We start from the raw sequence: 23,629 nt of genomic DNA on the forward strand, positions 1-23,629 counted from the left end.
CTCTTTTGCAAGTTCCTGATCCTACATTGCTGGGTACCAGGTTTCACCTGAAACTCACTTTCAAGTAGCCTTAAAGGATTCTCTATTACTGCAGGCAATATAGCTTCTTGAGGGACTGCTAGGAAAGGTAACGACTGACAGGACACAGTAACCACCTGGCCATGTTGCTTAAGTAGAGCGTGAAGCAGTAATGACGTACAAACAGGTCTGCCAAGCCTGAAGATTTAGATTTGATGTCAGATGTATAAAATGTTTAAAGCAGAATATGGCCAAAATTCTGAACCACAGAGATGTCAGAAGTTCGATACGGACAACTTTTGTCAGACAGCTGATATTTCAGTCTGACACATCCAGACACGATCACAAATTCTTAATGAAGATAATGCACGAGAAACCATAATAAAACTTTAGATTCTTCTTTAAAAATAAATTTAAGCTGCAGGTAGTTAATTTGCCCAGGTTGCCATCAATCATGATACAAATTTGTAACAAAACCAAAACAGCACCAGACAGAAAAAAACACAATGTAGAAGTGTAGGGGTGAGGAAAGTAAGCGATCACCCCTTCCTCCTCAGTACAGTCCAGCGAAAGTTGGGAACAGTGCACAGCCTCCTCTCAGGACCAACTGGCAGGGCATGTTTGTAGATAAATCGTGAAACAGGATGAGGGAGGAAAGAGCATGAGCAAGCTTCAAGAGTGGAGAAGAGAGTGTCTGAAACTAGAGTGGGCAGGGCTCACACAGCACACGAGCTCCATAGCCTCCTTCAGGGCTCAGCTCAAGACGTCATGCCAAATAGCTACAGAGAAACTACGTACCTGTGTTATGAACACCAAGCTATAAAGAAAAATTTTTAAGAGCAGAGGCTGCCATGAAATCCTGGTACACAGGTGACTCCATAGTAATAACAATGTCATCTCAGTGGGATGCATTGCTTTTTACTAAGAAAGGCGTATTACAGGTAATCATGTCGGGAACAGATCATCAGAACGTCACACCTGTGTGCTTCCAGGAAAGAATGAATTCTATGCAGTTATGTGAAAGGTCTTCAGTCAGACCTGCCTTTAAAAAAAAAAACCAAAACTGGTTTATGCTATTGCAAACTAATCAGATCACTCTGTGTCCCAAACATCCATGCTCTACGATATGTATATTTGTCTATACCTGCCCTATGTACATACTGTCAAAAACCTAAACCGACATAAACACAACCATCCAAAATTAAGCTGCTTCTGTCTACTTCAGACTTTATTTCCTCATTAGGTCCAATTTGGGATGTTTTCTTCTCTTAGTAATTAAGACATCAGGATGCTGTTTATCATCTTGCCTCAGCCATTCACCAGTCTTAAATAAGCATAATTAGAATCAAGACTGCAATTAAAGCCATCATAAGTAGATGCTCACGTAGGACATTACTACAAAAACAGTAACCACACTGCAACCACAGGTCACACCCAAGTTGTATAAATTCTAAGTTGTACAGTTGAGTCCTAAACCTTTTGTTACTCGTGCTGGTGGAAGAGGATTCAGAATGTTCTTGCACACTTTTGTATCCATAACCTGAACTACGCACAAGTGTAGAGAAGAAGAAAAAAACGTTATGGCAGGTAAGTTAAAAACAGGCAGATTGCTCCAGATATCACTCTTCCAATACAGATGAGTGACATTTGCTGAGGAAACAAGATAAATTACATCTGGCTGTTCTCTTGGCTGTTTGGTTCTTTTTAGGTTAATTGCATTTATGGGTTATTCTACTAGAACTACCAATTTTCCTTTTTTTTTTTTTTTTAGTAATACCAAGAACATTTTTCTTTTTTCCTGTAACACAGAAAAATAGAATAAGAAAGTATTTTTCTACCATATCCATTAACTGGTCTATACAGTGGCTTTTGCAGCCACATACTCAATATTTTTGACTTGTGATTTGGGCAAACTGCCACACAGAAATTCCAGGCTGTAATTCCTCTGTGACATCAAATTGATGTCTGGCCTTAGACAAGTCACTTGATGGCCTCTGGACTCCCAGTTCACCTCCCTGCAGTGTGTCTACAATTAACCTGTGCTATCTATGTATGACATTGCACCTGCTCTGATTCTTACGCTGACTGGAAAGATTTCTAGTTAGAAAGATGCATCATATAACAGACACACGTGGAGTCTATCTAGAAGGTGAAAAATTAATGTAATCTCAAATCCCACCATCTCTATTTCTGTAGTAGAACCATATGGATTTCTTCAGATATGAACTTCATTAAGTGATTGAAGGTGGTGGTAAACCAATCCCATTGGTCTGCAAAGGGTTAACATGCTCTAGTCATGGTAGGAAGTTTTTGTCAAGTGAGATTCCTTTGGAATATCATATTGGGACTCTTCAAGGACTTTAGCAATAGGACAAGGGGTGATGGGTTTAAACTTAAACAGGGGAAGTTCAGGTTAGATATAAGGAAATTCTTTACTCTGAGGGTGGTGAGGCGCTGGCACAGGGTGCCCAAAGAACTGGTAAATGCTCCATCCCTGGCAGTGTTGAAGGCCAGGTTGGACAGAGACTTGGGCAACATGGTCTGTTGTGAGGCAGCCTTGCCCATGGCAGAGGGGGGTGGAATGAGATGATCTTAAGGTCCTTTCCAACCCAAACTATTCTATGATTCTATGATTCTGTACTGGGGAAAGGCGCTTCTCAAACACATGAATTCATAGAGGGTTCTGTATTTTTTCTGCTTTGTTTCTGTTTGTTGTTTTGTTGTTGTCATTGTTTTTTTTAACTGATCAAGGATCAAGAAAGGTTGAAAGCTTTTGTAACAATCTGTGCTTAAGTGTCCCATTTTCAATAGTGGGCAATCTATCATAGAATGGTTAATGTTGGAAAGGACCTTAAAGCTCATCCAGTTCCAACCCCCTGCCACAGGCATGGCCACATTTCACTAGAGCAAGTTGTTCCTTGTCCCATCACTACAGTACCTAATGAAGGTCCCTCTCCAGCGTCATTGTAGCCCCCTTCAGACACTGGAAGCTGCTGTGAGGTCTTCATGCAGCTCTTCTTCTCCAGGCTGAACAGCCCCAGTGTTCTCAGCCTGTCTTCGTATGGGAGGTCCTACAGCCCCTGATCATCCTTGTGGCCTTCTCTGGACTCACTCCAGCAGCTCCATGTCCTTCTTATGCTGGGGATGCCAGAACTGCACACGGTGCTTCAAGTAGGGTCTCAATACTCCAAGTGGGTTTCATCATGATATAATCGATCAATCCCTAGCACTGCCTGAAGATATACCAGACCTAATGCTACCATCTGTCCTCCACTGGTTATCTTTCTCCAACAGAGCATGAAAAAACACCTAGCTTCAAGCAACAAAACTGTAAATAACTGAGATACAAGATATAGAAGAAGATAATGTGCAAGTCCAACAATGACGATACCAGCCTTTTCTTCATCAGCTGTCATACAGCATTTCCAGGATCAGGCATACACTTGCTCATGAGTTTTAATACTTCTTTCTGTACATCTTTAAAGCATTCTGGGAACTAGAGAACTCCCCCAGAAAAACGAGCAGGAACATGGTACAGCAGAACAGCCTCTTCAAACTTTTTACAAAGTCTTATCTAAATACAATAGCTTTTTTGATTTATTTTTTAAATGAAAGATGAATTCTCCGAATGGATGTTTTTTTCTGTCTCCGAAAGTTGCCTGCATGAAAGATACGGCAGCTGTTCCTCCAAGTTGTCATTGCTTATTTTACTAGAGCATGTAAATCCAGCCATATAATAAAATTACATTGCACAAGCTGAAAAGATGTACATGCTTGAAGGAACAATGTTTTAATTAAATTGCCTTGTGTCTTTCTAGCCCTGAAAATAGTAAATGTCAACTGGCAATCCAAACTAAATAAAGCTGCACACCACACCTCTGATTACAGCAGCACAGAAGCAATTTTGAGGAGAGGTCAGGACTTCAATATCACTCTGAACCTCCGAACAACAGTGCAATCTGGGGACAACTTCACCTTTATTGCAAGCACAGGTAATTTCCCCACAACACTCTCATCCAAGTCACTGCAGCTCCAAAACACAAGTGCCTTACAGCTATGTGGTCCATTCCGGAATCATTAAACTTTGTCCTGTATAAATTCAGGATTTGTTGTCCTGTTAGGCTTAGGAGCTCCCATTTTAAAGTTTCATCTGTACCTCAAGGCAAAAGACAGTTAAGGTAACAATTAACAGAAAGGTAGGGGCCATTCTCATTCTGTGATCATTCACTTTGTGATCATTCATTTTATGATCCCCAAACATTTTTACAACTCCCCCTCTCTCAGACCACAGACCACCCACCCCCACTCCTAACTCTCTGCTTCACCTGCTTAAACAGCCCTTGATTAACTTCATGTATTCCCTACTATGAGAACATCTATATGACTCCATTTGTAAACCGTGCCTTCCCCAAAAAAATTCTCCAAAAAATTCTCCGGGCACCTATCAACTCTTAATGAAATGTGTATTACAATGTGTGACCATCCTGCCTGCATATTTTCTTTTCAGGACAACAAGCTCATCTAAAATGATTATGGGTGTGCTCACCTTTACTGGGCTGTGCATCTAAAAGGTTACAGAGATTCTCTGGATCAGAGTGCAGCTAGTTTACGTTGAATAAGCATTTGACCTGACACACCACAATCTCTCGATGTACTCTTCAAAAAAATACAGAATTAAGATCATCACTGACCCCAAGTTTGTCACCTACAGCTGTCATTCAGAATTGCTGTCCCTCTTCCCTCTGGCAGGACCATCTCCAGCAGAATCGCAGCAGACCAAAGCCATATTTAACCTTTCTGAAAAGGGTGCCAGTGGCTGGAGTGCAACCCAAGAGCCCAGTGAGCCTGGCTGCATGAACTTCATAATATGCAGTCCAGCCAATGCTGTCATTGGACGATACAAACTCAAGCTCCACATTGTTTCTGGGAACAAGAGCTCTTCAACACTCCTGGGCCAATTTGTGCTACTCTTCAATCCCTGGTGTCCAAGTATGTTTTGATGTATCATATCGTTCAAATAACTCATTGTGTCTCAGCCAGGAAATCCGGGTGTCATGGTAAAGCATGCAACTGACAGTCACAGCTACAGAAAGATTTTTTTTAATTCAACATCAAGGATTAAGTTTTTGCCCCTTCAGTGCTGCAAAGCATCATAGACCCTATCTTTTGCTTGTAGAGTAAGAAATCAGAGGCAGAAAATATTCCAAATATTTATTCTGTATTTTTCCTCCCCTGATACTTGCATTCAGTTATAAACCAAGTGGTATCTACCAGTAAGACACATACTGAGATTAGTGAAGGGACAGGAGCATAGCCAGTTCCCCTTAAAGGACTTCATGCTTCTATTATTCACTCTGTAAATGATTATGGAGTCCTAAGTGTGAATGCACAGGCAGCCTGACCTGTTTCTGAACTCCCCTTCAAATGAGATTTTCACGTACAGCAAGATAACTTTGCTTTCAGTCAGTATGTCTCATTCTGCTTCTAGATGATGATGTCTATATGGCTAATGAAAAGGAGAGATGGGAGTATGTCCTGAATGAGAGTGGAATCATATTTCAGGGAGTGGAAAAATATATTCAACAAGAAGCTTGGAACTATGGACAGGTAAACAGCATCACCTATTTTAGAATGTTGAAAATAAGAACATTATTAGGCAAATAGGCTCTTGAGAAGGGACAAAAATTATCTTGTAGCATAAGAGTTCAGAATTCCTCTCTCACTTCTGATTTACTTGCAGATATATATCTCATTTATCGACACATTACAGCATCATCAGGATCATCTTCCCTGTCTGGCATGTGCTAATACCAAAATAAAAGAAACAAAGCATAACTTTTGTTTTCTTTTGCCTATTACAGAAAATGGCAAAATTCTACTTGTTTCTTGACCCTTGTAAAGGGCAAGGAAAATTATGACAGTATTAACCTCTAGGTATTGCAAGGCTAGTACATCTAAATATTTACAGAGTTGGTTCAATAATGGGGCAGAAGATACTAAAAGGATATCCCAAATCTACTCAACTGAAGTAACTCAATTTGGGATTTCTGAAAATCCGTTTGGCTTTTTAAGCATAACTGCTACAGTCATAGCTCCAGTCTATATGCAGTCACATTGCCATCCTGCAACTCGCTGGGACAGTCAAAACCATTCCTGAGCACTTCATGATTCACTTTTGCACTAGCAGTTGTACACAGTGCTCCTCCTGATCACTGCGACTACTTTTACAGTAATAAATGAAACAAGGCCAGACCTGCTTTCTGTCTTAGAGGTCACGCAGCATCCTAGCCTGACTGCATCCATGCAGCACAGCACTCTGGCACCCTGGACCCAACACAGTGTCCCAGTGAATCTAATCCACAATAATTATTTCTGTGGATTTCTTTCCATTCAGATCATCTGATGTAAGGTATAGACAGTCCATCAGCTTTTATAACATAAGGGTACCTGTGGGAGCATGACAGGATGTGCGAGAGTGAGAAGCCTGCTGAGCCAGATCTGGAGTGGTCTTTTGTGTTCCACTAGGCCATGTGAATGCTAGCAATGGCCCCAAACCATGCTCAGAAATATGCTGTCCTTCAAATACTATGGAGGCTCAGCAGTGTAATGCTTGTTTTCTTTGTGGCCCTATTTTCTTTAACAGTATAGAAAATTCCTATATTACCAACATCATGCTATTGCACTAGGAGAAAGAAAGTTGGTGGGGAGTTCACTCTTGGGTTGATTTATGAAATTAGCCTTTAATTTATTGATTGTTTTGATTTCAGTTTGAAGAGGATATCCTTGATATCTCTCTGGCTATACTGGATCGAAGCCTGAACCACTGCCAAGATCCAGCTGTTGATGTATCCAACCGAAACAATCCTATCTACGTGAGCAGGGTTGTCAGTGCTATGGTAAAGTGATCAATTAGTTACAGCTGTACAACGCACTTACTAACAAAAACCCCAATACTTTATGGTGAATCCCTTGATGTTTTATTGAAGTAGCTAACTTTTCTGCAAAAAGAAAGAAGAGACAAAATGGAGATATATTTTCAAAACCAATAGAATCAAAAATAATACAATGGTTTGGGGAACTTAAAGCTCATCCAGTTCCATCTCCCTGCCATATGCAAAGAAAGCTGCCACTAGACCAGGCTGCCCCAAGCCCCGTCCAACCTGGCCTTGAACACTGCCAGGGATGGGTCAGCCACAGCTTCTCTGGGTAACCTGGGAACAGATCTTTCACTAATTTGGAAAGCTTGTGTCCATTCTGAAATCATTTGCTAAGTTTTTCAAACACCAAGAGAAGCATGAAATATTTTGGAAAACCAGTGTTGGCATAGCCGCATTTCATGTGTGTATTTAGTATTCTTCACTTAAAGGGTATTTATTAAGGGGGACCTGTATGTATTTCCTTGAACAGTTACATCTTCTCAACACACCCTCACCCTCACAAACATACTGCACAACTACACCACTGAGAAGTTTTCCATTTTATAAAGAATACATGCCTTACTACCACATTCCAACTGTTGCATGTGAGCAGGCAAAATTCTATCTTGGATTCAAATACTATACCCCACCACTCAGCCAATGAGAAAGGTGGCACAAAGAGGGTCATTCCCTCTCTCCCTTCTTCTGTAAATGTTTCAATTCTCTCATGAGAAGGACTCTTTCAGGTTAACAGCAATGATGAAAAAGGAGTAGTGGAAGGGAAATGGAATGGAAAATACTGCTCAGGAACCAACCCCCTGCAGTGGAGTGGAAGTGTGACCATCCTTCGAAAGTGGTACAGGGGGAGATACAAACCTGTCCGGTACGGCCAGTGCTGGGTCTTTGCAGGAGTAATGTGCACAGGTATACATGAAGGGGTGAAAAATACTATCAGAAAGGAAGCGTACTAGAATTTCTGTATCTTTAACTTTCTGATGTTGAAGTTTTGACAGAGAGAGTTAAGAATCTATGCTTTCCATTCATAAAGGGTTATTTTGTTCTATTTTAAACAGCCATAAGTTGTAGTACTGCACCCCAATTTTCTGAATCGCCAAACAAAATGCAAAGCAGTTTGCAGGCTGAAAACAGCAAGGTTTCCTGTTTCAAAGCTAGAGGTCAAATTAAAATCAGTGCTCTTCTATGTCCTCGCAATGCCAGTGTTGTGTCTTACCTACTGATGACAAAAAAACAAATCACATTTTGGAGGACCTATAAAAGGAGCTGCAAGTTGGGAAAAGCATTTCATCTTAGCAGTTTCCATTCAGACCTGCTCTGAGACAAGAGTCACTTTTGGGAAAACACAAAGGAAAAATAATGTAAATGAGTGGTATGTCTCAGACAGGAAGAAGAAAAAGAAGGCGACACAGAAACAAACACAGGGAGAAAATGGGAAAGAGAACAGGATGAAGAATTAAAGATTAAAATAAATGGGTGAATCTAACTCTTCAAAAGAACATGGCAGCTAAGAATGTCATGCGAGTGGAACCGTCTTCTAAGCAATTGTGCACAATGACAGTGACTTCCATCATTATCCAAGAGGGAGGTTTCTGAGGGCTTGTTTCCTCACTGAAAACATATACACTAGACTGCTTTTCCAAAAAAAAAAAGACCAGAAAAATACTTTCTAAATGTCTGTATAATGGATTTACATCATTTTCATGCTATTCTATATTGCAGTTCTGCGATCCTTGGGAATACCTACTCGTGTTATTACAAACTTCAACTCTGCTCATGACAGGAATATAAATCTAAGTGTTGATAAGTACGTTGACATTTCTGGAAAGACCCTGCACTTGACCGAAGACAGTGTGTGGTAAATACAATTATTTCTTTCTCTTAGTATTTATTCCATTATATTCTCCTCTAATTAAAAGATCATGCTTCTGAAAAACCACATGCTCCCAGTGCTATAAAACCCTATAACAAATAATCAGCGGAGTGTTCAGAAATGCAGCATGTGGTCAGTTTCAGCATTACAAAAAATTAGCAGAGGAGATACTTTGTACCACTGCTATTGAACATATAATTTGAAAATATAACTGCTAATTTTGTCTCTACTGTATGAAAGTTTAAATAATAAAAAAAAAAAAACAAATTGAAGTGATTCACCTCTTGCCCAAAACTGGAACCAGCTGGTCTCTCAATTCCCAGAGCAGTGCACTCTCAGAAGCCCCAGTTTTAAACCCAGTTCTGTGCTACATGATGTTAATTGTCTTAAGTCTCTCATGGTTACCATTATGCATCCCTTGCACAGTACTGTGAGGTTACCAAAGTAAAAATGATACATTTAATGCAGCTGAGAAATAAATCCATCCCTTAGGAAGAACATGCCATTTCTTTCTAGACAGAAAATACCAGACTGCACATGAGTTGTACTGCATGCGTGTTTCAGTGACTAAGCACACTATACTATGGGGACCAAATGGCTATATGTGACATGAAGTACAAAGCAACTGTGAAATAAATACCAGCAGATAGCAATGTGCACAGGAGACCTTTGGCTGTAAAGTATGTTGCTCTGGAATGTCCAGAATTCTTCAACACTTGACTCCGCAATGAATTATTTTCCTTGTAACATTTTTCTCATAACATCCCAACATTTCTGAGAGATCTGAACACAAAAAAAATAGCAAAGAAGGCTAGAGAAGGTACTCAAAAAAGGAGTTGGCAGCTGGTCTCTCCACAGAGTTTTCAATCACTCAACAAGGGTTATTTCATGCACTCTACCAGAAATGTACCAAATCTTTCAACACAAAATTAATTGTATGAATTAGAGATTCCTTATTCTACCTCCCTTATAGGAATTTCCATGTTTGGAATGAAAGCTGGTTCATTAGAAGAGATCTTGGCTCTTTTTATGATGGATGGCAGGTTCTGGATGCAACGCCCCAGGAAAGGAGCAAAGGTAACACTGCTGTAAATACAAAAAGCTGTAGATACTGTTACTCCTAAGAACTGGTTCTGAAATTTCAGGATAGCTCTCTTCCGTCTGCTCTCTGTAGATGTAGCATTAATTCAGGTGCAGAAGAAAAGTAATACCCACATCAATCTCCAGTAAATGCTTTTCTGTCAGCCTCTGGATTGCCTACCAGCATGCAGTTCTTTCATTTTATCTTCTGCCTCCAGAAAAGCCAGCCCATCTTAAGTTCACCTATCTCACCCTTGCTTGTCTGAGCTCCTAAGAGATTCATAAAATGACACAGAATAGCTAAGGTAAACCTTCAGAGTTTGTTTACTCCAATCCCCTGCTCAGCACAGGGTCAATTAGTAAAGGTTTCTCAGGACCCTATCCAGTGGGGTTTTGAATATTTCATAGGATGGATATTCTACAAGCTCCCTGGGCAAACTGTTGCAGAGGTTGACCACCCTCACGGTAAAAGTTTTTCCTTTTGTTTAAATGGAATTTCCTGTGTTTCAAGTTCTGCCCACTGCTACTTGTCCTTTCACTGGATATTCCTGAGGAGTCTGATTCTGTCCCCTTTATGCCCTCCCACCAGGTATTTATACACATTGATAAGATTCCACCAGGCCTTCCCTTCAGGAAGAACAGCCCCAGTTATCATCCCTTAATCTTTTTTGTGGCACTCTGAAGGACTTGCTCACATATGTCCGTATCTTTCCTGTACAAGGAGCACAGAACTAGACACAGCGCTCCAGATGTGGTCTCACCAGTGCTGAGTAGAAGGAAAGGATCATGCCCCTTGACCTGTTGGCAATGGCCTTCCGGATGTGGCCCTGGATGTTGTTGGCCTTCCTTGCTGCAAGGGCACACTGCTGGCATTAGACACATTTGCTGGCTTGGACTGGACAGATATAGCTAAAACACCCTTATCTTACTATATCTTACTAAAATCCCTTTTAGTAAGATGCTAAGTAAAGATTTCAGAGCCTATAGTCACAGGGCTGAACCAAACAGTTTACACCAGAAAATAAAATATGCCCCATGACTATACCCTGTACTTTACAGGACTCTCTGGAATGGGTAGGAATATATGATATCCCTGTGGCATCCAACAACATGGCATATATATACAAAGCCACATGAAAGAAACTCCAAACTGTTCTCTGGCTCTGAAACCAAGTGACATAGAATGGCTTTTGTTCACAGCACTAAACTCGCTGTACCAGACCAAAATAACAGCACAGCCTGCGGGGAACAATCCCTGTTCCATTCCCTGAATTCTTCACAGCCACTGTCTGAAAGATATCTCATTGACAAGGGAAGAAATAACCACACTAGGGAGCTTGCTAGCAAGTAAACAGTGTTGACAACCAATAGCCAGCACTTGGGTTCACACTTTGGCTCTAGCTTCATTTACTAACAAAGACACAACTTATTTGATCTAGTTTGATTACCTCCATCAAAAGAATAATTTATTTGGCCATTTAAAACCCATCAAACTCCAGATAAAGTGCTTCACATTCCCCGCTACTGAGTTTACCAAACTTAGTTTCCTGGTTCTTCTCAATGCACACACACAGCATTGATGGCTCGCATCTCGTAAGTCTGACTACACTTCAGACTCGGTGCCATCCTTTCCTTTCACAAAACAGCTTAGCATGCAGCTTTGCAAGCTTTGGAGGGTTAGAACATTTCATACAGTACACATCATAAAAAGTGTTTCCTACACCTTAGTAGCCTTACAACCTCCTCTGTGCTCTTTCCTTTTGATAGAAAATGGAAGTGGAATCTCTGGATATCTGTTTCTACACAGATGTAGAAACGCAGCACTTTATCCAAATGCGTCTTTGGAGTGACTACCTCTCCTTCTTGCCGTCAGCACAAGGATTTGTGTTCTTTTGCAGCAAGCAGTCATTTAACTTCTCCCTCTCTCTAATACAGGCATATATCAGTGTGGTCCTGCCTCCACTAGAGCCATTAAGGAAGGGGACGTGAACCTGGATTATGACAGTTCATTTGTATTTGCAGCAGTGAATGCTGACTGTGTTACCTGGATTCACTATAGCAACAAAAGAAAAGAGAGAATTTATTCCGATACTAGGAAGATTGGAAAATGTATCAGCACCAAAGCAGTGGGCACCAACTCCCGTGTGGATGTCACTGCTAATTACAAATATCCAGAAGGTAAGTTCTTTATTACAGTTGCCTAGCCACTGATGGTCAGAAGTGAAAAGAATTTAGGCCTTCATTGGATTGAGCACTGACTTTTCTTTACTTCTTTCTGACCTTTCTTTACTACTTTCTGACCTTTCTTTACTTCTTCTGGAGCAAAGGAATTGTGAATTTTCAAAGTTGTAGGGCTCACTGTCAGCTGATCAGCTCTTCCAGGCTCATAACTTCTAACAAGTGCCTATGATCAGCCAGCTGAAGCTGACAGGCAGGTTTTACGTTCCATGTACACTCATTTGCTTTTGTATGACAATTATTCAGGTTAGACCTCACTTTCTCTTTGGGTATATTTTTGCCCTCCTCAGCTTTCCTAAACTGTATTTATTGAGAGCAATCATAGCTGCCTTGCACTATATTGAACATTCACGAGACCTCTGACCATGTTATCTTTCAAAGCAGGATCCCGGAAAGAAAGGCAGGTGTATAAAAAGGCACTGAAGCTGCTTGGGGTAAGACGCACTGGGAAAAGAACCAAAATTAAAAGACACAGAAGACAATCTTCAGTAACATGGAGACAAAATATGACACAGCCTGCACAAACCCCCAGTATCTCAGGGAAGCTGATCCTTGATGCATCTCCTGTAATTGGCCAAGACATCCTCCTAACCTTGGCACTCAAGAATTTAATCTCAGATTTCAAGATGGTTAAGGTTAAACTGAGGGCTTCAGCCATTCTCTACACAAGAAAACATAAGGCAGAGATTTTGCAGTTGTCTAGGTCTATCAAACTTGGATCTGAAGAAGGTAATTTTAATTTTATTACAGCTTACAACAAGACATAGCTTTGGTTTGTGGCCAAATCACATAGAAATAATGAATGGCTCAAGAAACGCAGGACCTGCAAACGGCTGGAGGTTAAGGCTATTCAGGGGAAGAGAAACATACGTATTTGCCCTGTCTTAACCATTTGCCTTTGAGCACTGTCAGCAAGGATACTGAGCTGGGTGACCTTTCGTCTGACCCAGCACAGTCATTAGTTCTACATTAAGACGACCTTTCTTGATAAGATAGAACAACTACAAGACGCACACAGGAGACTACTTGGATATCAGCTTCCCATAAGCAAAATCTAAATGCAGATTTAAGGAGGAATCATAAGCATACATCTTTTGCAGCAGAACAGGAACTACCTGCAGATAGTAGCCTTTGCCCTTTTATAGGGCCAGTGCTGAAAAATGAGACATGTAGAAGAGATTAACATAGCTACCCTCTGAAGCTAACACACACACGTTGTAAGCCTTTCCATTGTTCCAGCAGTAGATTAACATTTTTTCCAATGTACTGAGATCCGCTGCACACAGGCTGACGTTAAGGCAGAGGCTGGACAGCTGCTTCAGAAAGGGCATTTAAACCAATCCACCTTCTCACTTCTGCCTTCTTTGCAAGGAAGGGGCATTAAATGCTCAGCTTCAGATAGATGAAAAAAAAACCAAACCCACCAGCAGGGGTTGCCATATATATCCATCCTCCAAACTGTCCAGCTACCAAACCGTATCTGGGAATTTAGTGTTTAGTGAATGTAAGTAAAAGTTACCCATGAGCATCATTCCTGTCTATGGGCTGTCACACCCACAAATGGACAGCCCCAGGGTGATAGCATCCTTGCTCCTTAAAATACAGATAGATTACAGATAGCTGGTACTTAGACACAGGAAAAAGAAGAGAGAGAAACCCTGTTTTTATTTACATTCCAGTGAAAAAGATTTCAATCAAGATCTCCTATTCCCAGTATAAAAATGCTCTGATGGATGACAGGAAGATCCTAGTGACTGCTGTGTGTGAAACCAAACAGGGAGCCTCGCTTCTAGTGGAGAAGGATATTGTACTTCAGCATCCTTTTCTCACCATCAAGGTAAAAGCTAGTCCCCTTTGTGTCCCTGTAGAGATGTGCTGAGAAGAACTAGAATCCTTACTCCATTTACTCCTCATGGAAATGAGTGTGGGAAGTGAAATCATGCCTGAGGGTTATTTGATCTTGTGGCTCTAGTAACAAGCCATATGATACAAGTGAAATGAAATACACTAAAGAAAAGCAAACTATTCCAAGACATAGCTGTGCTATGGCATTCTTGTCAGTGCTTGTTGATAAAAGTTCAGTGTTACAAGGGTTACAAGGTAAGATTATCTCCAGACAGACATTGGGAAACAGAGACACAGAGATTTAGTTCACATCTAGGACTCCACTGTTGTCAGGGAAGTCTAATTATTCTCTTCCAGTTTATTTAGGAATCATGGTTTTTACAAAAGAAATCTACTTAACTGATAATACCTGGGGCTGGGGCTGTAAGGCTTCTTATTACCAATCCTCAAAGAAGTTCTTTTACCTTATCAGGAAAAGGGGCACTTTTCACCTTGTAACATCTTCTCAAATGATGAATAATTAGAACCAGAGGCTATTTTTTTTTCTTTACTACCTTAAGACAGACACGTGACAGATGTTGCACAATGGATAAAAAGCAATATTTAGTCTAACTAGCCTAACTTCTTTTGGACAGCTCAGCACATTTCACATGCTGCATCAGACATGGGATTGAATGCTGTCCGTCTACCGTACTGCAAACAACATACAGGGAGTATGATAATTTCTGGAGTCTTTCAGAGCTCCAGACTACATTAGCTATCCCAAACCACCGTCAGTAGCGTATAGGAAAAGCAAAGTTACTCAGAGGAACAAAATGCTGGATTTTTATAGGACTGATTTCTGAATACCAAGTTTTAGTGAGACTTTGTAAAAAGACTTCTATGCTGTATCATGCAAATAAGAGTCATCTTATATAAGGCAGGCACCCGAATTAAATTTCTTCAATTCAGTGACTAAGTTTCAAGAAGGGTTTATGTTTCTGTTGACTGAAACTTCTGTATAAACATACACTCAACAATGGAGAAATGCAACTGGGGTGATGGACTTTCTCCATTATGTTAATTAACATTAATATTTGTATTCTCATTATGTTCTCAGTCTGGTAAGTATCATACACTGTGTTATACTCAACACCATACACTGACGTAGCTAAAAAGTTAGGACTAGGCTGACTAAATCAGCCAGCCACAATGGGTTCAAACCTGAACTCTGATGCCCAAAAATAAGTACATATATTAATTCTTGGCTCCTTCCTGTCCAGGAGACCCTAGAGAAGGTAAGTAGTTTGCAATGGGAATTAAATGAGAAAAAAAAACATGAGAAAGAAGTGAGACTAATGCCGTGGCTGAGCAGAACATTTCCTCTCTCTAGGTCCTTGGTCCAACAGTGGTACACAAGGCTGTTAATGTGCAGGTCACATTTACCAACCCACTGCCTGAAGTGGTGACAGACTGTGTCCTGAGAGCAGAAGGTAGCGGCCTGCTCAAAGAGCAACTCAGAATCAAGTATGTAAACGCTATACGGCTACTAACTTCTTCACTTTTGTGCGAAATCTGGAATAAAAGTGGGCTTTTTTTAAGAATCAGACAACCTCCTGAGTCTTGTTTGCACCAACCTTGGACAAAATACCACCACATCAGTACTCTCCATATACTACTTGGAGTTCTTTACACCTCCTTTGCCAAACCTTGAATTACAGAATGCTCAGGAAGTAGAGAGACAGCCTGCTTCTAATGACAGCGTGTAACTCAACACTCCTGTAGTTAGTGACTGAATTACTTAAAGGGCAAAAGTTTTAAAACTTTCTTCTTTTTGTGGTTTGCAAAACACTCCTTGAAGGATAAGGGGAAAAATGGTACCTTTTCTTCCTTCAGATATTAAATTACTAAAGAGCCAGGACATACACTGTAATGAAATGTCTTAAAAATGTGTCCACTGCTATCGTACCAATTTACCATATACTTACTGTACAGAAACTGTTCTCCCATCTCCTCCATGGTTATTATTTTTAAAACGTTTTTTAAAGTCTTCAAAATTTTTATGTTGGGGAAGTTTCACAAAGAAATTGTGAGGGGAAAACAAAAACAAGATGGCAAAAGTGGGATAATGATAAAAATCACTAAGGCTTCATTTACGTTGAATACAAAATTCAGGCCTAGATTGTGACCTTGAACCTTAATTTGCCTTTCCATATTGGGTTTGCTCAGCTTCAATACCTCCTTAGAGCATAAAGGCCCTTTTTCCCCACTCTCTGTTTTCTGGTGCTAGTATCACTCTCCTTGTATTGGACAGCCAAGAGCCTTTCAAACCATGGACATAAAATCAACAGGTAATTATATTTACCACACCAAAATACAGCATGAGCATATCTACAGTACTGTAAATGTTGTGAGTGTTCAGGGTAACATACAGCTGGTTTTGAGCCCTTCTAAAGGTAATCCTTCTGATTGTTCCTCAGGTGCTCAATATATTTTGCCCTCATGATACAATTCTTAATCCCCTATCACAGGTTGAGAACTGCAACTATTCCACTACATCCATTCCAGCTTGATTAATTCCTCAAGGATAGTCTTGTGGGGGCTGTGAACATGGAACGTTACATCCACCTGTGCTAGGAGCATGCAAACACAGCAGTCTCTGACTCTTCCCTTCCATACTGTCTTAGATTTGTGGCTCTGAAGAATACATAGTAAGAATTTTTCACATGCTTGAACTTACAACTGTATTCTTTCTTTCAGTGTTGCAAGAATGGACCCCATGGAGAGCTCAACAGTCCAATTTGAAATCATACCCTACAGCAGTGGCATGAGGCAGCTTCAGGTAGACTTGGTTTGCATAGATTTCTCAGACATTAAGGGGTTTGTGATGCTTGATGTGGCTCCTGCTCAGTGATATCACCTGTACATCAGTACAGTTTTGGCTCTGTTTATGAGACTGATGTAGCGTTCATACATTATTCTGACTGGCAGCCCAGAAGCACAGACTACTCAGCCAAAGCACAGACTACTCAGCCAAAGCAAAGTGATGCAATACGAACAGAAATTAAGAAAAAGGTACTAGACATTATACTTGCAAAGGCAATGGCATCTTTTTCATTCCCTAACCTGTTTTATGGTCCTTCATGAATAGAATTCCTAGTGGAAATCATTATGTAATTTAACTTGAAGGATAGGATCAAGTGTGATGGTTTTCAGCATTAGAGCCTGTAGCAATGATAACAGCTAGTTTTTCAAGGAACATCATTTAAAATCACTGTTGTGTAAGCTTCATTGAACACAACTTAATTATAATCACTAAATATGTTTTATTCAATAATAGCCAAAACACTATCCAAATAGCTGACATAATTCAATTCTAGAATTAAATTCATTATTTAATTATTAGGAGAAAAATGCAGCAAAAAGATATGACAGCAGAACTCTCATGGCTGAAAAAATTAGAAGCTATTCAATAAGCAGTACTCTTAGATTCACAGTTGTCCTATTCAGATCATGACTTAATCATGTGATAAACTGTAAATAAATGCTTGGCAGAGATGTGACTGGGAGTAACAGTACAAAAGCAGATAAAAGAAACAAGTCCTTGATTAAGGAGTGGCAAGTACTAGAGTATCTTAAATAGTAATAGGCTGGAATAGCTGTTCCAGAAAACAGAAATTAAGCAGAACATCATTAAACAGTAAAAATGTGACCTGTCATCTGGACTGACACATTTATTCACACACATATCTCGTCACACATGCACCACTGTCTCAAAACGCGCCGAGTTCCTTCTGAATGAACCACAAGAAAGAATGAAGTTTCTCCAAAGATAACTTCATAAATCATTACAACAGCAAATCTGAGTGAAACCAAAGCACATAACTGAACATGAGCTGGCAGTGTGTGCTCGCAGCCCAGAAAACAAACAGTATATGGGGCTGCATCAAAAGGAGTGTGACCAGCAGGTAGAAGGAGGTGATCCTGCCCCTCTACTCTGCTCTTGTGAGACCTCACTTGGAGCACTGTGAACAGTAATGCTGTTCCCAGCATAAGAAGGACATGGAGCTGTTGGAGTGAGTCCAAAGGAGGCCTCAAGGATTATCAGGGGTCTGGAGTGCCTCCTGTATGGAGATGGGCTGAGAAAGTTGGGGCTGATCAGCCTGGAGAGGAAAAGCTGTGTGGAGACCTCAGAGTAGCCTTCCAGTATCTGAAGGGGGCTACAACGATGCTGGGGATGGACTGTTCATTAGGGACTGTAGTGACAGGACAAGGGGTAACGGGTTCAAACTTAAACATGGGAAGTGTAGGTTAGATATAAGAAGTTCTCTACCATGAGGTGGTAAGGCGCTGGCACAAGTTGCCCAAAGAAGTGATAAACGCTCCATCCCTGGCAGTGTTCAAGGCTGGGTTGGACAAAGCCTTGGGTGACATGGTTTAGTGTGTGATGTCCCTGCCCCGTGCAGGGGGATTGGAACTGGATGATCTTGAGGTCCTTTCCAACCTGAGCTATTCCATGATTCTGTCACTGATACACTATAGTTAAGCACCATGCAAATTTTCATTACAAATGAATCTGTCTTACAAATTTACCTTGCCATTACAGCCTCAATTATCACTTACTTTAGTTGGCTCTACCAGGAAAAGAAAGTATTTTGACTCCTGACAAGGGGGAAAAATATATTTACCAAGGAAAACATAACAAAACATGTCTTATAGCCCCTATCCTACAGGTTCGGCCCCAAAACTTGTTCAACTGGCCACATGTCTACAATCACCCTCTTCCACAAAAGCTTATGGATAATAAATTTAAAGTAAATTTACATTTTAATGTAAAATTGTATTTGAATTGATTAAGGAAACAGAGATGTCACAGCAAGTGCACTCAGAGTGCAGGTGCACATACAAAATCTCCTCTGTTCCAGGAGCATAATGTTTTATCCAAGTCTTAAAGGTCCATTTGCTAAAGTCTCCTTCTTCTATCAATCACATACACAGAAGTATCACTCCTACTTTTATCTAAAACAATATCATCTTTAGAGATATATTATTTATGTAGCTGCATGAATATACACAACATTTTTTTAAAAGAAGTGGTAAGGAAAAGTCTTTACCCCAGTTTACTCTTTTGATGAGCTTTAAACAGAAAATATGAAGAACTTCTATTTTAAAAGGTGATTTGATCTTAGGACATGAGAAATGTTAAGAATTCATAGGTAAACAGAACATAGAACTCAAGAAATTATTCTATTTTCATCTAAACTAAGTGCATTTGGTTTCCATGAGTTTAGAAGAACATGACTGCAACTGGTCCTATACAGTAGCAGAGCCAGCAACTGGTCCTATACAGTAATAGAGCCACAAATGTGAAAATAGCTATCAGCAACTCACAAAAAAAAAAGGGGGGGGAAGGGAAGAGAGAGAAGAAAGGGAAAAAAAAAAAAAAAAAGTTAATTTGAAAGAGCTAAATGAGTTTACCGGAGGGGAAAACCTGGTTCCCATTCCCATTGCGCACAGACAGGAAAAAAAAACACAGCTGATGTAATAAGTAAATTTCTCAATACTCTGCTAACTTAGATGCTCAGTTTCGCAAGGCAACTGTGGAAACAGATACCTGTACTGTTCAGTTTACAGAAACTACCTAGACACTTTCTACTATAACTTTTCTAACTTAAGGACAGCTAAAAGCTTTCAGGACTTATTTGTAACTCTGAGACCGAGTGCTATATTTCATTGCATTTTAAATACAAATGATGGGCAAGTTTAAGGTGCCAATTTGGAAGATACATTGCAAGAAAAACTGACTGAGCTATCATAGTGTCCCACAGCAAAGGATCCGAAACTGTATCCTCTTCGTAAGGAACAGCTGCAGTCACCTAGGAGTATTTACAAAAAGTTTGCTAAGCCTAAATACAAGCAGTTTCCCAAGGAGAGAATTAATGTGTGTGGGGACGCACCCTACAACACTCTCTGGCTTTGCAATCTCATCCCCTACTAGTCTGAATCTATTCTAGAGCTAATAGGCAGTAGTAGTGATCAGAAACCATAACCAACACAGGCAATCAGTCAATGCACTGGTCCAAATTATTTTTGCATTATGCATATTAATAAAATGGGAGTGGGGGCTGGAGGAAAGCTTGGGTGACTTTTCTCTTGGTCAGAAACTTCTTACTGTACTACCAGGAGCATCGCTCAAACTTGTCCACAAGACCACATGAGAAAAAGCAGCCTATGACACGTATTTTTGTTTTGCACTGGCACTACCACCAAGGCTGACACTCGCCCGCACCTGCTGCCACACACTTCACCCAGCCCTTCATACGTATCCTAGAAAGTCATTGAGTCTGTCCTCCTAACTTATGCCACAAGAAGTTCCACCAGTTTCCTTTCATGCAGGTATCATAAAGCAGACAGAAAAAAAAGATTTTTCTGTTTGCAGAGGGAGATACTTTGCAAAGTGCTCAGAAAGCACAGGATTGGAATAAAAGGCTCAAGACCATATAATCAGAAGGATATATGAAAATTCACAGTTAACAGTTACACATCCTCGTTCTACAAAGCTACTTAAAGTCGATCATCATCTTCCATGAGGAAGGCACCATGCCACCCATGTCTAACTCCCAGCGCTGTGTTTATTTTTTCCTTGAAGAGTTAACAAGCCAAAATGGCAAAGATTTGAATGCTCCTAAGAGATAATTTGACCTTTTCCTCCTGACAGTGCCTAGTACTGTCCAGCAATGGAGTCCAAACTTCCCCCAGAAAGAATGTTTCACGGACACAAACTGACTTTGCAACACAGACTGAACTGAGGTCTCATTTAAATGGCTTTGATTTAAAGCCAACAAATTTTTCAGAACATATGAACTCCTACTTTATTACACCTACTACAATATTTTGCCACCAACTCATGTATTTACAAGGGACGCAGGAGCTTGTCAAAACTAGTCTGCCCAGAAGACTGGAATGAAGATTGAAAAGGACACACACACACAGAGGAATTCAGATTTCTCCAGGCAAAGGAGAAGGGAATAGGTAGCTTTGCACCCATCAATTAAGTCTTGCAGCATCTTGCAAAGTCAGGGTATGCAGTCCTGCACTAACCTCAAAAACGGCCTTGAGGTAGTGATGGTATTTCAAAAAAAAACCTCATTAAATCTTGCAAGAATGCAGACTGCCATTATATTTAACACGCAGTACAGCCAAGTCATTCAAATTCTTTCAGTATTTCTTCGTAAATATAATCCAGGAAATTATTTCAGACAGTGTTTGTCACATAAGCTTGGAATGACCTCATCCTAATTAACTCTTTGTAAAGGAAGCTTGCTGTTCAAAGGAAAATAAACCCTAAAGCTTGTGCCAAGTTCCAAGCTTTGCAGCATTGTGAGTACTGGGGTTTCAGGCTGTCAGCATTATTAACTGACCTCAGCAAGCACACTCAGTTCAGTTTCAGTGTTAAAATGCAGATCTGGCCAGTGCCATGTAAAAGAAATACACATTCTTCCTGTGTTGGACATAAGAGAACTATTCAATTAAACTCATTGTTAGTACAGAGAAAAATGCGTAAGTGCCCAAGTCAGGATTTAAATAGCTTTTGCCAAACCTATAATCTTCGTTTAGCCCGTAGTCAAAACTCAGTGGGTGCTGGTGGAGTAAAATACAGTTAATTATCAGCATTTTTCTTTATAAATACACAGTTTAAATCTTAGCATGTCCAAGAGGTTGACGCAGCTCACATTCCATTCAGATCACTCAAAAAAATCAAGAGCACTGGCAGACATGACACATTCATACTACGAATTGGCTTGAAAGATATTAAAACCAGTCCCAGGATGGTGAATGGTTCTCCCCACCATTCTGTTCTCCTGATCTGAGCATCAAGAGCCTTGATTCGGCCAGTCAATTAAAATACTACTCTCTTACAGGTTAAAAAACTAGTTACTTCACCACCTAGTATCTATCACTGTGTACCAAATGCACAGGTTACTAATCACAATAAAAGATGAAGCAGAAGTAGTCACAACGTAAACATTTCTTCTTGCTCTAAAGAAACAACAAATTCCACCAAAAAGGAAAATTCACATCAAATTCATGGATGTGCCATGTCAGAGCTGAAAATGTAGACACAATAAAAGGAAAAATTACATGCGTGAATTCTGTTATCACTACATTCAGAAAGAAACACAGTTATTAAATATGCTCAGGTAACATTTTAAGCTTCTATTTTTACAGGTAATAAAAATTAGATTTTCATGGATTTATGCTGGGACCTGTAGAACACCAAGAATCCCCCAAGCACTATAAAGATAATAGTGCAGTAATATCCATCCAGGATGGATACTTTACAGGATCTTATGGGTCACTTTTCCTTTCAATTTCTATGAGCATGTCAGGGATATAGTGGATGCAGAACAGTGACAACACTTGGCTCAGACCTGGATGATTTTTTTCAAAAGAAGCAGTGCAAAAAGTGAGTGCAAAATCTACTCACAACATATAGCCTTTTAATTTACTGAGGACTAAAAAACCATCACGAACTTCAGAGAGTCCCAAACAAGGCAAAATGGATGATAGTATAACAATCAGTGAAACTCGGCTTGGTAAATACACAGCAGGAAAGCAATTTTCAGTACGCCATCACACAGAGTGTTACATCAGATCAGCCATGTCAACTGCAGAAGGAGATCTCAATATAAGCAAACAGCTCAACTGAGACTACAGCCCCTTGTGCTTCTGTGATTCCTACTAATGATGTTAGACTGCAAAGTAGACAGGAGGGGACCACTACAAGGAATATTTATCGCTAATGAGAACTCCCAGAGTGGTATTAAATCTTGCATTATCACAACATACTTCGTCTTGAAAATCAACTACAAAATAATGCCCCACTTGCTGGGGGTGAAGCTCATGCACATTCTTCTGAGGCATCTGGCATTGTGTACCATCAGAGAATAGACTACAGTGGATGAACCTCCATCCTGATCCAGTTTAGCAAGCTGCACGTGCTTCTGCTTTTGTTGCATTTTAGAGACAAGTATAGGTTTGGACATGGTTAACTGTGAGTCAGTAAATGTTAATTCTTACTGAATCCTTATAACAAAGAAAGGAATTCATTTAGTTCATTTCATGGATATTGGGTACATGAGGTTACACATGCTGACATTGATGTTATTACATCCTCAAGTTCAGAGGTTTAAATCAGCATAAGCAGAATGTTGGTCTATCACAACTGCATTGTTTATAAACAATGGCACACATCAGAAGCATGATTAATATGTGTTAAATGCATGAGCAAATTATGTTCACAAGTAGCACCTGTGCAGGACAATGGACCATATTATAATAAAGGACAGCTTAAGTTTATATGCTTTGACTTCTTGAATAAAAGGAAGCCTGAAAAACCCGATTTCAAGTTGACTTTGTGACTGGAGAGATCACAGAGAAGGACTTACAGGAGGGGTGAATTTTGCAGGGAAAAAAACCAAACCCAGTCTTTTCAAAAGAATGTCATAATGAATGCTTATTCCTGGAGCTCCCACAAAGATAAGTTGCTCCTTTATGGAGCCAGAAATATGTAAGTAATAGCTATGTGGAAAGCATATGAAAGAATCACCCTTTCAAAAAATTTGCAAGACAAAGTAAGTCAAAAGGTTATTGAATTTGCCCT

The 23,629-nt window shown here is 40.1% G+C and overlaps 2 protein-coding genes across 4 annotated transcripts in view; one reads left to right on the top strand and one right to left on the bottom strand.

The window, feature by feature from the left end:
* Positions 1 to 23,629, bottom strand: part of CCNDBP1 (cyclin D1 binding protein 1) — a 77,788-nt gene that overhangs the window by 31,818 nt on the left and 22,341 nt on the right. The gene's annotated exons all lie outside the window — the stretch shown is intronic.
* On the top strand, positions 191 to 16,879 carry LOC133262508 (protein-glutamine gamma-glutamyltransferase 6-like). The gene is made up of 13 exons (XM_061441751.1): positions 191 to 195; positions 3,799 to 4,010; positions 4,768 to 5,007; positions 5,507 to 5,625; positions 6,786 to 6,914; positions 7,682 to 7,859; positions 8,673 to 8,808; positions 9,797 to 9,900; positions 11,839 to 12,081; positions 12,526 to 12,870; positions 13,821 to 13,978; positions 15,359 to 15,492; positions 16,726 to 16,879. Exons 1-13 carry the CDS (start codon positions 191 to 193, stop codon positions 16,877 to 16,879), a joined length of 2,157 nt encoding a protein of 718 aa, XP_061297735.1.

Source organism: Pezoporus flaviventris, unplaced genomic scaffold (genome assembly GCF_033815535.1).
Source record: "Pezoporus flaviventris isolate CSIRO_AGI_PZ_B2104156 unplaced genomic scaffold, CSIRO_AGI_Pfla_v1 ptg000213l, whole genome shotgun sequence".
NCBI classification, from domain to species: domain Eukaryota; kingdom Metazoa; phylum Chordata; class Aves; order Psittaciformes; family Psittacidae; genus Pezoporus; species Pezoporus flaviventris.